Below are 14,585 nucleotides of genomic sequence, written 5' to 3'. Positions count from 1 at the left end.
TCTTCTGGAGGAAATCAAAGTAGAATAAGAGAAAGGCAAAGCTAGAGGGGCCGAAATATTCAGCATGATTTAGACATATCTTACCTTACTTCTGGAGAACTCTTTTTTTCCTTGCAGTTTGTACATACTTTACTGTAAATACAAAAAGAGGAAATCACAAAGATGTTCAAAGAGAAGGCTGAATCACTGAATACTTTTAAACACAGAGATGATGTTATAATTTTCAGTAGGAGAATGCTCTAAGATGCAGACTGGTAGCAACTGGAAAAGCATATATAAACTATTAAGAGCGTGTGTGTGTCTGTGAAATACACAAATAGCTTACCCCATTCTTATATAACTCCTCTAAGTACCTCTCTGTCTGAGACAAGACACCAGGTATATAAGCACTCTGTGTAGTTCATTCAGTGCTATATTACTGTTTATAAAGTACCTCACATTTTTAGCACTTGACATTGACTCCACAAAGGCTAGGCATTTTGAATGACTTTTTATCTCACTTTATTCTCATATTACAGATCCTAAGCTGTATTTCTTGACCATAGCTCCCTCCATGAGCACAGCTATTTGTCCAAAGGGAAGATGGGCTTGCAGGTTATTTAAAGGGAAGACCAAGTGCATCAGTTCAGCTTGCCTTTGCCAAAATAATTACTCAAGGGATAAAAAAAAGAAAACATCACTGGATTTTGTCAGGTGAAAGAAAACTGATTTAGATACAGCCTACAGCTTAATTCTCTAATAGATGGATATTCATAAAAGTAACATGAAATCAATACAGCAATACTTCTCATTTTTAGAAGAATAATCATTTGAAACACTTGGGATACGTCTCAGGTAAAGTTACATTATATAATACACATAGCCCTGTCCAAGTGGTTGAAAATCTAATCAACAGAAAGGAACTTGTTACTTGAACATGGTCTGAAAAAACAATCAAATATTTTTCAGTCTTGTCAGGCTAAAAAGGACAAAATCAAGTGCAACACTGAACTAAACTGCTTGCAGTGCTTTCAGATTTCTCTGTGTGTTTCTAGGGGTAGTTCTATAACAAATGCTCCACTGCCTATGTGTAAACCCATGTAATGATCAATGTGGCATCTACTTCTGATGCAATTAGAAAAGCTATTATTCTTAAATGGTTTAACTAAATGAAGAAATAAATATCAAATAGCATTTTGTATAGAAAATACCACTGCAGCAAATTAAATAATAATAAGTGCAGAGATTAGGTAAGTTAAAGAGAGCACAAAGAAACGCACTACCCAAGATGGAAAGCAAGCCACTCGAATAGAAGAATGAAGAGATGTTCAAAACAGGGAAAACATTTTATGCTCATAAAAACAAGATGAGATACTTCCCCAGAAATAGATAAGATTCCCAGTATGTAACCACATAAAAACACTCTAGCAAGAAGCAGAACTATCAACAGATATGAGTGAGAAGATGGCTGTTTCTTGCCTTTGACAGGTCAATTGAATGTGCCAGGCTGAGAGGAATTAAAAAAGAAAAAAGAACCCAATTACATTTAGTTCTCCTACACTCATAATATTATACATCGAAACACAGGATGTATCTTAATCCATTTCCCTGATATACCTGATACATATTAACCACTGTCTTTATCACACCAATACTTTCCTTTCAGAAAGTCTCTCTCAAGGAAAGCATATACTAGATGTTGTGGATGTGAGCAGCTCTTTGGACACCTGGAACAGTTTGGAAGCAGTCTACGTCTTGTCTATTGCTCAGCTTAAAACACAACTCAGAAACTCTCAATTGCCCTCTGAGATGAAGGGATTGATATTACTTGAGCTACAGGGAATTTATAATCAAACAAATCTTATTTTCAAAACAAACCAGCAGGGAAAGTGAATTGATAATCACATTGGCTAAATCCTGATTCATATTGAGAAAAGTCTATTCTGTTCACTGAAGAATATTGCAAAAAGTATAGATTAGCTTGTACATAAAAAAACATAATACATGTGTGCAACTAAACTGAATTAAGACTGCCTGACAGTCTTGATCAAAGCATTTTCTTGATTGCACATTAATATTCATTGTGTATCAATAAATAATTCTTAAAGTTATTGGTTGAATATATTAACATTTTTAAACTGGAGATTTAGCTAATGTATTTTCCTGGACACTTTCACTTGGTTCTGACCAGCTGAAAACATGATAGAACTTACTCTATATACAACTCAGTTATATCTGAACAAAGCCCTTACTTCTGAGGTTGTACCACAGGAGAAATAGCTTTGTTTTATGTTTTTAAACTTACTTTTGAAGAGAAGAAAGGATATAGTGAGGTGAATGAGTGTGACTTCCATCCAAGTTGAGCCAGTCCAAAGCTCCACAGCTCAAGATAGGTGGGACATCATTAATCTAAGCATATAAGAACAATGGGGAAAAAATAATAATAATAATCACAGCAATCCAGGAAGTTCTGACATATCAGTAATAGTGTTGCTGCTAATTGCTGCATGCCATACTGTATAATATGCAGGATACGCATAATAATATCTCCCAAGTGAGCTTTCAGACACTTACAGTTCTGCTTAGTCTTCAGTAATCTGGAAAGTTGTTAAGAATTTGTTACTGAGGACACCAATGCTTGCAGCTTTACTTAAATGTAGAGCATGTTGTACTAATCAAGAAATAAAGGATGAAAGCAAATTGAAGTTAAGCCCTTTATCTCAGCCACAGAAGTGAGTACAAAAGGACAGTAGAGAGAACAGAATGTTAGTATGTGAAATACTGTTTTAAAAGGAAGTTTATTGCCAGTATCATTTATATGATTGTGTCTTAAATCAGAAAATTTACTTTTTTTTTTTTTCATTTGGAGGAGGATGAGATATTTAAATAGCTGAGCAAAGAGTATCCTGCAGCAGTTTGTTCTTCTGATTACCGCATCAATAAATGTTTTATCTATTTCCAGTGTATGTAACAGTTAAATGTCTTCAGGTCTAACAAATCTCAAGCACTTAATCCTGAAAATTTTCTACTTCTGTTAATACATCTCATTAAGGGAGGCAAAAAGACAGCACATATTCAGAATATTATCAAAAAATGGAAAGACTCTTAATTGGCCTCTTCATGGCAGTCTTCTGCCTTTAGGATTCAATCCCACTGTAGTCTAGATGACTAGAAATAGGAAATACTGAATTATTCAAGTGATCTGCATCTTCATTTTATAAGTGCATCTAAAAGAAGAAATAGTGTCCTCCAACAAAGTTTATGTCACTATAGGCCATTAGGTGCAGGAAATGAAGTCAGCAAATTTGATAATGTTAAGAAATATGACCTTTCTCAGGCACCCTTTTTAGATAGAAAATAAAAAGGAAAATCAATAAGAATCAGGAAATAGGTGGAAAATTAGAAAAGAAAAATGCAGATCCTTAGGACTTACTGATCTTCTTTGCCTTAAGACAGCAGCTTCTGCAGGGTGATTGAATCTAAACTTATGAGACTTGCCCAGGACAACAAGGGCCCCTGTAAACAAAAATGAATTAGAAACCTACAGAAATAATACAACAAATGGTGCCTTGAACATTCAGGTTTCTAGACTGCTGTGTAAACACTACTGCATATTTAAAACACTATAAAATATTTTGTTAAAAAGAAAAAAAAAAGAAAAAGAAAAAAAGAAAAAAGAAAAGAAAAAAAATGTATTCTGACCAACAACTTTCCGACATTCACAGAACAGAGAACTATTTTAAGTTTGCCACAAGGGAACAGCAAGTTACCATGCTGTAATGATGGCATCCAAACTAATCATAGGGTCCTCTGCAAATCCAATGTAGCACTGAATTCCCCATTCCCATACTAAATACCAGCGTGGCTTTATACCAAAAAACAAAGAAATGCATTATCAGAAACTTGTTTTTAATACAATCCAAGTTTCCAGTAACTGGGTCTTTATTTTTAAACACAACCTTAGAACATGATAGCCCAATACATTTGAGCTAAGCTTATTCATCATAACCTATGACTCAATGGCTATGTATCCATTATCCGAACACACCATGAACAAATTGAAGGTCATTTCAGCCATATTACCTAATCACTAGTGGTCTGCTGGCTTGAAGCCAGTCTCCACTATTTTCCATAACACTGACTTAGACTACAGGTCTTTTCTTCTCAGAAGGCTACAAACTACTGCTGCCAAAAGTTGTCTTAATATTGTCACCTGCGTCTTTATTTTACTTCCTGTATGTAGTTAATTTACTTGTTTCAGTCTGAAAGCTACAGCCATCAAGGCTTGCAGTGCTAGACAGCAGTAGATTGAAAGATGCATTTCGTAGCTCTGCATGAGCTAGGTAAAAGCTTGTCCCTAAACTGCTGAAATAGGTTGGTTGTAATGTATGACTCTCAGAAAAAGCAACCCTTACCTTGTGACAGACGGCACGATCCAGTGACTTCACATCCATTCACAGTGCAGTATGCTCCCTGAAGTGGTCGTAACGTCACGATCCCACAGTTGTTGTCTATCATACAGTGGTCCTTTTCAATCCACCGCCCCTTCAAAACTAGAATGTATACCTGATTTTATTTCATCTGTTCAAGGGGTCAGGTATCCTGTATTTTCCTCAAGATTGGAGTAACACGTGGTTTTAACCTATGACTGCATACTTCATACCACAAAGAACCATCTCACTTGCAGAAAAAGGACAGTGAATTATTATTGTTGATTATTAGCCCAATACCAAACCATATTGAAAAAAAAAGGAAAAAGAACTGAAAACAGTGTTCTCTTTCAAAATATTTTTTGTTCTGGAAAACTCTAAGCTGCTTTCTGATTTGTAAGCTGGTGTGCAAATTCTTCCTAATGCTATTATAGCATTTACTGGTTATACTAATCCATTAGAATAAAATTTTGAAATAAAGTTGAAATTCCAGAAAGTGTCCTATTTTTGGTTTTCAATCCATTTCATTATCATCTTGAGATTCTGACTGCTAAAACTAAGGAACAAATGAAACAAAAAAATATTCTGAGTAATTTACATTTTCTATCTAAAATACATTCAAAACGGTTTTCAGCTCTCCTAAGGCAGAGGACCACAATCACATGTGCTGCCAGTTTAAAAGAGGACATACCAAGATTTAGATGGTGGACAGAGATATTTCTAAACATAACAGACTTTAACATGCGTGAAGATATTGCTAAAGAGACCTCAGTCACTTCCATTGACAGACTTCTTAGACAAAATAAACAAACAAGATTTAAGCCAACTTACGTAACTATTCTTTTCTGCTTACCTTCTTCTACAAGGAGAACTGACAAATGGAAATGTAAGCTGGCTATTACACGGACAAGCATAAACCTCTTGTTTCAACCTGAACATATGATAAAATAATCTGCAATAGGATTCTCTTACCAATGTCTTGATCTTGGTCTGAATCACTCCTTCCAATTTTGGTTGTTCCTTCCTAAAATAAAAAACAATCAATCTAGTAAGCCAGTTAGCAAGGATAAATTCTATACAAGGATTAAAAAGCTCTGGAACAAAATCTTAGCAAATACTTGGAAAAAAATAACCTCTCAGTTCTGGAGCAAACTGTACATAATACTTTGTCTGCTATAGAGATCAACAACTATATCCTGCAGCTATGTCAGCCTCTATTATGACTCCAGTGGATGGAGTAACCCTCAGTATGTGATTTTGGAACATGCTGAACACAAATATTTTGAACACGAAAACAAGTTTTGATGCTTTGAACTTTTATACTGAGTTTTGGGTTGGTTGTTTTGTTTTTTTGTTTATTTTGATTTTTCCACAGAAATGACATTGTTTTACTACAATTAAATACCCACATATGAAGAAGGAATTCACCATATGATTATTCAGTTAACCAGGTATGTTTAGATTTCTCAATTCAAAAAAACAAAAAAAAAAAAAAACAAAAACAATATCAAAATATAAAAGTAACAGAATTTCAGTTTTATAAAGGACATATATATCAGAGACTATTTGATTCTTCAAAGTAACCACTGCTGGTAAACTTCTTCCATAAATTTTTGTTGATAAATGTACGCAGATATGTTCCCAAACTTGAACATGAAATAACTTCATAGGAAAGAGCTGCCCAGGAATAAAAGTCTCAAGAACCAGCAGATCAAAAACATACTATCAGCCAGTGATGTAAGACAGACAGCATGTTTAAGTTTCAGTTCAAACACCAATAAAGTCATGTCATTTAATTGTTACAATGAGAACAAACTACTAGTAAAGGCAGCAAATTCAACACCTGCCTCGTATATTCCATTACTGATTTCTGTCCTTTTTCTTAGGAAAACAAAGCAAAACCACTTCCCAGAGCTGAAGAGACACTGTAAGTGATTTTTAAATTAATCATGGTCATTAAGGTACTTGATTTCCATATTCTCATGAGAACAAATTGAATGTGGTTTCTGCTCCAAGCATATTATAGCCTAGATTTAAAGCTGAAATGAGAAGTAGTAACTGGAAGTCTCAAAATTGGAAAAAGAAGGTTGCACATTACTATAAGATGATACTGTTACGAGTAATTACATGTATTACATTGTATTTGAGATCAAGAGCACAAATGCCTCTCAGTTTCTCATGTAGCTTGGATCTCTGAACACCAGGGAACTGGAGGAACTGAACAAACAAATCCCTCTGCTACAAACCATGCTGAGACCTTCGCCCTTGCTGTAAAGGCTGACAGGATAGATTAAGACCAGTTTCCCTGCTTTGGAGGAAACGTCAGCTTAACATTCAGTGGACTCAACCACCAAATAGCCACCTGTAGAAAACCTTATCATACCTCACAAAACCAAGTGAACTAGCACCACATGACTTATGCAAAGAGAGTAAATTAACTCCCAAATCACTGCTTCATCAATTATCACATTGACCAAGCTAGATTATCCTGCTAGATGAAACTTTTTTTACAGTATTCTGAAATACTTCATTGTAATACAATTTAATTCAGAAAAATATACTACAGCTGTATTGACTTATAGAATTCACAGCAATTAAATGCTGTGAAAAATCTCATATTTTTAAGATTTAAAAAAAAAAAAAAAAAAAAAGGTATTTTTGTTAATGAAAGCAAGAAACAGGAATGGAACCTAAGAAAGAAAGGTTCATTAAGCACAGTATGGTGGGTTAGTGCAATTAACACTATAGAATAACAAGAAAATAGAAGAGAAACACAGTGTTACACGTGATCTGAAGACTGATGCCATGATTTTTCTCTCAAGCACTAAGTAAAGTTCTGCAATACATCGAAGTCCTTATATATAAGGAACCCACTAGGGCTTTACCTTCTTGCTGTTCAGATGAAGGTAATAGACACCAGAGTCTAAAAGACGCAAAGCACAGAGAAAAGAAAAGGCAGCATCTAGAAGCAAAGAAAGAGGGAACAAAGATGTTAGTCTGACAGAGGCTCTGCCTAATAACCTCAGAAGATGACCTTTCAAACTAGGCTTATCTATCAAAATTGATACCTTTAAATTACTTCAGATGCTGTTAAAATTACTATGTGAAAATATCTAATGTTTGCAAACTGCACATAATGCAAAAACTTTTAAGTGATAGTTACTTTGAATAAACACTTTTATGTTAATGATGGAGTAGTAAAGCTTTAAGCATGTTGATCAGCACTAGATGTTATTACTTGTTCCTTAGTTATTATCTTTTGCTAACAGGTGTGCCTCTCAATATGTGCTTATCCATCTTTTTTTTTTCTTATCTTAAACAGCATCAATGTTTTCTTAACTTCTGTTCATTTAAACAACTTCAAAAAATTAAAGCCCAGCTTACCTCTAAGCCCTGGCTTAAAAAAAAGACAAACAACTCTGAAACTATTTGACCAAGTTACTCACATCTTATGCCACAACCTAGAGGAAGATCTATGTGATGTTAATAAAGATTATTGGTTAATAATAATAATAATCTCTTAAAAGAGTAGCTACACAGAAAAGCAAATTCTATGAAGACAGGATTTCCACCCGACTCTGGAAAATAACCAGTCAAACAGAATCATGATTAATTTGCATTCAAGTTGCAGATGTGGAATCTATTACATGTAAGCAGCAACAGCTATAAACAGAAGTCATTGCCAAATTGATCCTGTCAGAGTTCTCTTTTATACTCAAGCTACAGTTATACTAATATTCCTGTCTTGAGTATACAAGCTACTAAAATCTGGACCAGTAATTCTGGTATTCTTTAGGCACCATCATTTACCTTTACAAAGACGCACACCTATCATCTTGTTTTGCAGGCAAACTACTAAAGCCTAATTTGGGTACTTACTTCACATACCACGCATTATTGCATGCACATTATCATTTGTGCATGCATTCATAAAAGATAAAGTTACTATTCTGTATATGAATTCTCCTTCACTTCCATTTTCGTGTGTTCTTTTCTGCTGCTGTTTTCCTTTTATCTGAGTATTTGTTCTTTTAGTGGATTGTAGCAGCCATTTTTTGCTAAATTTTGTTGTAATGCCACCTTAACCACACTCCATTTCTCAAATAAAACATGTTTTTAATTCATAGGGAAAACAAAACAAGGGACAATATCTCACCCTGAGATGATACAGCACCACTCCTGTGCTGAGGATATCATCATCCATTGCCATTAGGTGAGGTAAACTGGAATCTATTGTTACTCCTGCTTTTTCTTTGTTGATGTCCACACTGTATTCATCCATGATTGCCTTCCTGTCCATCCACTTACTTGTCCAGTCTTTGGTCAGTTGCTCAATCTTTGAGGAGAACAGGAGAGGAAATAATTTCATTTACTAAGCAGTTGAACTTTTCTCATTTGTAAATGCTCTAATTAAAGAACATTTCTCCAGCAACAAAATCTGGGTAGGAACTACTGCCACCTACTGAAGTAGTTTAATCAATTGAAAACTCATTCCCAAAATACCAGAAGGATATATGATCATGATAGCTGCTTAATTGCCTGTCCTGACAAGCTTGAGTAAATCTTACAACTAGAGACTCCAAAATCTCTCCGCATCTCTGGTGAATAAATCTCTGTAGAAATTCAGTGACTGCACAATAATTTTCTTTAATTAAATTGGAGGTTTAATTTTAATATTGGAAGACAAAAGATTTGTATAATGAATTATTGTGATACACTGAGATGGTTTTCAAATAAGTAATAGATAGTGCAGACCTAGTAATATGCAGTGGATGGTATCATCCCATTAAGGACACAAGAGGCTTTCAATACAGATTGGTAGAGAACATGCAACATACACATTAAGGATGACTGTTTCCTGCATTTTCAGAGCAAACAAGAAAGGATAAATGCAAAAACATTTTCATCATTGCCCCAAAGAATAGCAGTGCTATCCCTCCCAGCCCTCTGGAATGGGAGAAGGTTAGAGGTGATTCATACACACCTTCATCTCATTCTGAAGAACCAGCTCAGTCAGATTTCCATCTCTGTCATCGCTCCAAGGACTGGAATTCCTCTGTTCAAACAACAGTCACAGAGATCTAAGGGTTGGTTTCGTTATTCACCACTGGCAAGCATGTTCTTTCAAGATTTCAAGGTGAATTCAGGAAAAAGGACAAAATATACAGACATTCAATGATGCCTACTGCTCTGTAAAAAGCGGGCAAAAGAGCATTAACAGAGGGATTTCTGTGTACATAACTCCTGTGGTTCCAGTGTCTTCCAGGAAAATAGGCTTCCTATAACATGGGAAGCCAAGATGCTACTATTATTCCAAAGACAAAAACACAAAGAATGCCAGCTGCACTGTTATGGCTTAGACACTCACACCTGCTTTCAGGAGACAGAGTGCACAGGCAGACTGAAGCCTCCAAATTGCTGTTTACATTTTTGGGAAAGAGGACTGTAATTAATCTTGCAAGGAAGTCACATCAGTAATTAATACTTTGCATTGTCTTCATGCTTCTGTATTCCCTACAAACAAAATGGCTTCAATTTCAAGATATTTCTGGATGACAAAGCCAGCCAACTCAATGAAAGGACAAGAAAATCCTTTCAAATCATCCTGCAGCTGCTTATACTTCAGGATTATTGATATTATACCAGGAAAATGAGAAATGGCAGAAATGCTGTTAGTCTTGTAATTATCATGAAATGATGAAGAGAGAAATTAGATAATCCTAAGGTATTGAAAGCACCATTAAAGCTACAATCATTCCTACGTACCAGTTCAAAGCTCATCAGCAAAGTTTTCAATCTATCAATTTCTTCTCGCAGTTCTCTAATCAGTTTTACATTTGCATCCTGAAACATTGAGACAAGGATAAAAGACAGAGTAAACATGCATTGTCATAGTCATTCAAAGAGAATAAAGATGGAAATACAAGGGACAGATATGAAGAATGTACAGTAGGTGTGATATTCTAAATTATTTAAGCTTCAGGGAATGAAATAAATGATTTCTGTAATAACCAGACAGCTATTTAGCCCCAATTAGCATGAGAAAAAGAGGTATACATTTTATTCTGAGAGTAGATATTCTGAAGAAAACTTAAAGAATTTACACAATCAAACTGAACAAGAATGAAAAGCAGAACTTAAGGCCTCACCTCATTCACTCTGGGCTTGTTAATTATATTTTTGGCATTTGAGGCATATCTTAAGGTACTCATGGTTTCATTGTAGCTGGAGCTTGCAGGAGAAATAGCTAATGAGTAGAAAGCAAACAGTAGTTTTTATTTAAAAGATGAACTCAGTTGAACCAAATACTTTTTCAAAAAGGTTATTTTTTTGTTGTTTCTGTTTTTAAAATTCTGCTTCTTTAGAAAACAAATCCAATAAAATCCTTAAGGATTCATCAGGCTCATAGAGAATAATTTCACAAGATTGTACTTACAAATGAGTGTTTAATCAAAGCCGTGACATTTAAGACACTCACATTCTTTACTTCATGCACAACTCAAATAGAAATACATGTATTTATTTTCTTATGTAACCTGTGAAGTGTTTATGAAAACCTTCACAAGGTCAGATTCTAAGTGATACAGCTGATGAACCTCATCAGAGTTGTATTTTAGGGGGGTAATGTAGTGCAGAATCATAACAATTAACAGAAATGAAACTCACTGGCAATCATAATGGTCTTGGAGTTGCCCCCCAGGCTGTCCTTCAGGAGCCAGGTGAGGATGGAGTCACGATATGGAATGTATGCTGGTCGTCTGCTCCCACTGACACTGCCTGTGGAGGGGCTGTCCACACGACTGCTCTCCCCTTCGCTCGTTAGGGTGTTTATGCTCTGGCAGCTGCTGAATATCTGTGAATTTTGTGCTGAAGGAGAAATGCAGAAGAGCTCAGGAAATGGCTGATCCTCTGACATGACTACATAGTTTTCGTAAATATTACAGTTTATGAAGCTCCACAGCTGTTCTGTTCAGATTTTATTGTTATGATATAACACATTGTGGATGTGTCCTACACTTTTATCACTAGCACAGAATATAAGGAATCGCTGTGCTTACCTAAAGTGGAGATGACGATTCCGAGTGTAACCAATGACTTGTTAATATTGGCACCTTCTGTAATTCGATCTTTGCAGTAGCTGGGGTCAGCTCTTTCACTGAAACACAAAAGTGTGGTAAAGACAATGCAAACCAAATAAATGTGTTTAATTATTAACGTACTATCCATAGGAAAGCATCATACATTCTCCTTACAAGAAAACAGAAATAGACAAGCATGCAAATAAAAAAAACCCACAAGTTTTGAACACTTTCCATGAAATATCACTCTCTGGTTCAGAAAGTCCACACAATCAGCAGCATAAGTTGCTGCTTAAGATCTAACTAGACAGTGAGATATGACAATCGTCCCATGCTAGGAAGCAATTAAGAACATACTCCTTTTTTCCCCCCCCTCCCTACTCTTTTCAAGCTCAGATTTCTAATTCCACTAAAAGATACTGAAAAAATGCGCTCAATAAGGATAAAAGTCTGAAAAGAACTCAATATTAAGTGTTTGCAACAGCAAAGTAGTGGTCAGGCAACTCCTTCCCAATGAAGTCCAATGTCCATACTAGAAAAATAGATGACAGAGATTAGCTCCTTGTTACTGCACACAGACTTGGACTTACTGTCACTTTACTGAAGGTTAAATATTAAGGCAGTCCTACCACTCTCTTGAGATAAAATTATCTTTTTGCCATTTGGTGTATTATTACCTGCCTGCAAGGTCCACTAAGTTGATCTTGCTTGCAATTTCAGAGGGTAGATTGTTCTCCAATATAGCCTGAAAAGGATAACATAGATAAGGAAAATTATTCCTCCTAACTCATTAATGACAATAAAATAGGTGCCTTCTCTTGTCTGAAATTAATTCACACTTCCGATTCTCGCTGCTGTTCTTTGTGACCTTGACTTACTCACTCTGTTCAAACCATTAACTCAACATCTTCCTCAGCTGACAGAGAAACTGTGCTCGTATGTGGATTTCCTCTCAAAAAAAAAACCAACCCTTCACTGCCTAGCAACTGTGAAAGCATTTCTTGTAGATTCTGTACAGTTACTCTCCACCAATGTATTCCAAAGGTCTTTTGTGAAACTAATGAAAAATATCCCCAAATGTTCTGTGATTACAGGATGTTAGACATGTGAGATAGAAAAGGTCTATTGGATCACTGGAAGACTTCCCTGCCAAGAAAGGATATAATTCCTCCAGAGAAAGAGTGCATTGTCTTTGAGAGGAATAGATGCCAAGTGCTAAAGAGATGAGCACATCTGAAATGCCAGACAGATAGAAAATTTTGCTGGTAAACAAATGATATACTTCAATTAATGATCTGAAATGAGTGTGACATCAGAAAACACTTTTTTACAGCATCTTACAAGGAATATGGCATTTCAAAAGGCTGGTTAAAGCTTTAAACTGTTTTGTTTTGTTTTTTAATTGCAGCAAGTTTACAGCATCACTGCCAACTACAGTCTTGTATAGAAGAACAAGAATACTTCAGTAAACAATCAGGTGGTGTAGGAAGTGTAACACATCTGCTGCGTGATCCAAAGGAAGTAAGTAACAGTTTCCACCTAGATCATTAAAAATATCACAAAACAGTGACAACTAAACAATGCACAACACATCAAACAATGCTTTTTGAGAGTGAAAAGGAAGTTTGATTATTTATGGCTAACCTGAGTGTAGTGGATGGTGAAGATTGCATGGGACCTGCTGCTGGCATTGTGAATATGCGTTGCTGCTGTAATTCTAGAAAAAAAAAAGAAGAAACCATTCAATAACAAAAGGCTTATTTCCCTGTATTCAGAGAAAGTACAAACAAATAGAGAAAAAAATGATGCAGAAGGAGGAACATGAAAGTTTGTGAATGTGGCAAGTTTCATTCTTCAATCTGCTCATACAAAGTTTGGCAGAAGACATAGATGGATCTAAACCATAATGAAGCTAAGGGTGGCTTTGCCCACAATAGAACTCTGAAGAAATATCCCAAAAGAGTCCTACAGTACTGGTTTAAAAGTCTGAACAAGGGTAAGACACAGCAAAAGAGTACAGCCAGTGACAGCATCATACAGCTCATCCCAGACAGCACAGAAAGTACCAGTCCAATATCTTTCTCATAATATTGTACCCGTTCTTATTTCTTGGCCCTGCACAAAGGGTCCAAAAAGATTCCTACACCACTTTCATGGATTCCTACTGTTAAAAGGCTGTTGCAAGTAAGTTTCACGCCATTAGAGAAGGGCAGTGAGATTAGCCAGTCTATCAGTATCAAATGAATGCTGTTAATTCAGTCAAGTAGCACTTCCTTGCCTTTCTTTCTCACATGGACAGGCCAGTTCCCCATCTCCAGCTTTCTGTCCTATGGATTCTGGCTAATGGGTGCCAGACCCAGGGAGTCTCAGTAACAAACTTTTGGAAATACTACTTCCTTTGCTATCGTTTTGTTGTGACAAATTTAAAGAAAGCATACTTTTTCCTAGGGCTGAAGCCAGGTGACAAGTACTTCACTTTGTCACTCTTATGCTGTGACTTCTGAATACAAAGTGACATATTATTGATGATCAGATGTCAAGTTCTGAGTTTACCATTGACAGTGATGTAATTTTATTACTGGAGACAAGGACTTAAAGACCATATGTTTGTTACTAGCTCAGCTACCAGAGTACTGCCCAAAAATGCTGCAGAAGAGAGCAAAGTGGCAGCTGTACGAGAATGGCAGCTGTACGTGAGCAGCAACTGTGAGTCCCACAGGAGGCTAAAACCAGGACTCCACTATGCATTGTTCCCTACTTTCTACAACTCTATAGCCATGTGACCCGGCACTGCCAAAAGCCACAAGCAGTCTAGTGCATCATAATTTTAAATTAGCCTAAACTAAGGAAGCAGAAGAAGGTGATCTAATCTCCAGATCTTGGAGGACCAAGACAAACAATGAGGTAAAGGGCAGACAACAGCACACAACGCTACAAAAAACAGAAAACACAGGGGAACAGTTCTGAAGTTTGTAAAGCAAAAGTGAAATAGAAAGTTCCACAGGATTTGAAGAAAACATTATTGCTAACTTCTCATCTCCCACAGGGTAATTGGAGGGAAAGTTCTCACCTCAACTACTTCACAATCATACCAGCA

At 36.0% G+C, this 14,585-nt stretch overlaps 1 protein-coding gene across 3 annotated transcripts in view; it reads right to left on the bottom strand.

Annotated features, from left to right (window-relative positions):
• Positions 1–14,585, bottom strand: part of STARD9 (StAR related lipid transfer domain containing 9) — a 90,408-nt gene that overhangs the window by 30,522 nt on the left and 45,301 nt on the right. For all 3 annotated transcript variants that reach the window (XM_015864679.2, XM_032445053.1, XM_015864680.2), the window contains exons 9-21: positions 13,133–13,205; positions 12,166–12,233; positions 11,468–11,565; positions 11,076–11,276; positions 10,559–10,656; positions 10,176–10,253; positions 9,394–9,465; positions 8,566–8,745; positions 5,382–5,433; positions 4,395–4,532; positions 3,413–3,495; positions 2,285–2,388; positions 85–132 (exon numbers count right to left, since the gene is read on the bottom strand). In XM_015864679.2, coding sequence (XP_015720165.1) covers positions 85–132; positions 2,285–2,388; positions 3,413–3,495; positions 4,395–4,532; positions 5,382–5,433; positions 8,566–8,745; positions 9,394–9,465; positions 10,176–10,253; positions 10,559–10,656; positions 11,076–11,276; positions 11,468–11,565; positions 12,166–12,233; positions 13,133–13,205 — 1,293 coding nt within the window. The remainder of the gene's footprint in view (positions 1–84; positions 133–2,284; positions 2,389–3,412; positions 3,496–4,394; positions 4,533–5,381; positions 5,434–8,565; positions 8,746–9,393; positions 9,466–10,175; positions 10,254–10,558; positions 10,657–11,075; positions 11,277–11,467; positions 11,566–12,165; positions 12,234–13,132; positions 13,206–14,585) is intronic.

This window comes from Coturnix japonica, chromosome 5 (genome assembly GCF_001577835.2).
Source record: "Coturnix japonica isolate 7356 chromosome 5, Coturnix japonica 2.1, whole genome shotgun sequence".
NCBI classification, from domain to species: Eukaryota; Metazoa; Chordata; class Aves; order Galliformes; family Phasianidae; genus Coturnix; species Coturnix japonica.
Note: the sequence above shows the minus strand (reverse complement) of the source record. Positions and strands in the feature narration are given on the sequence as shown.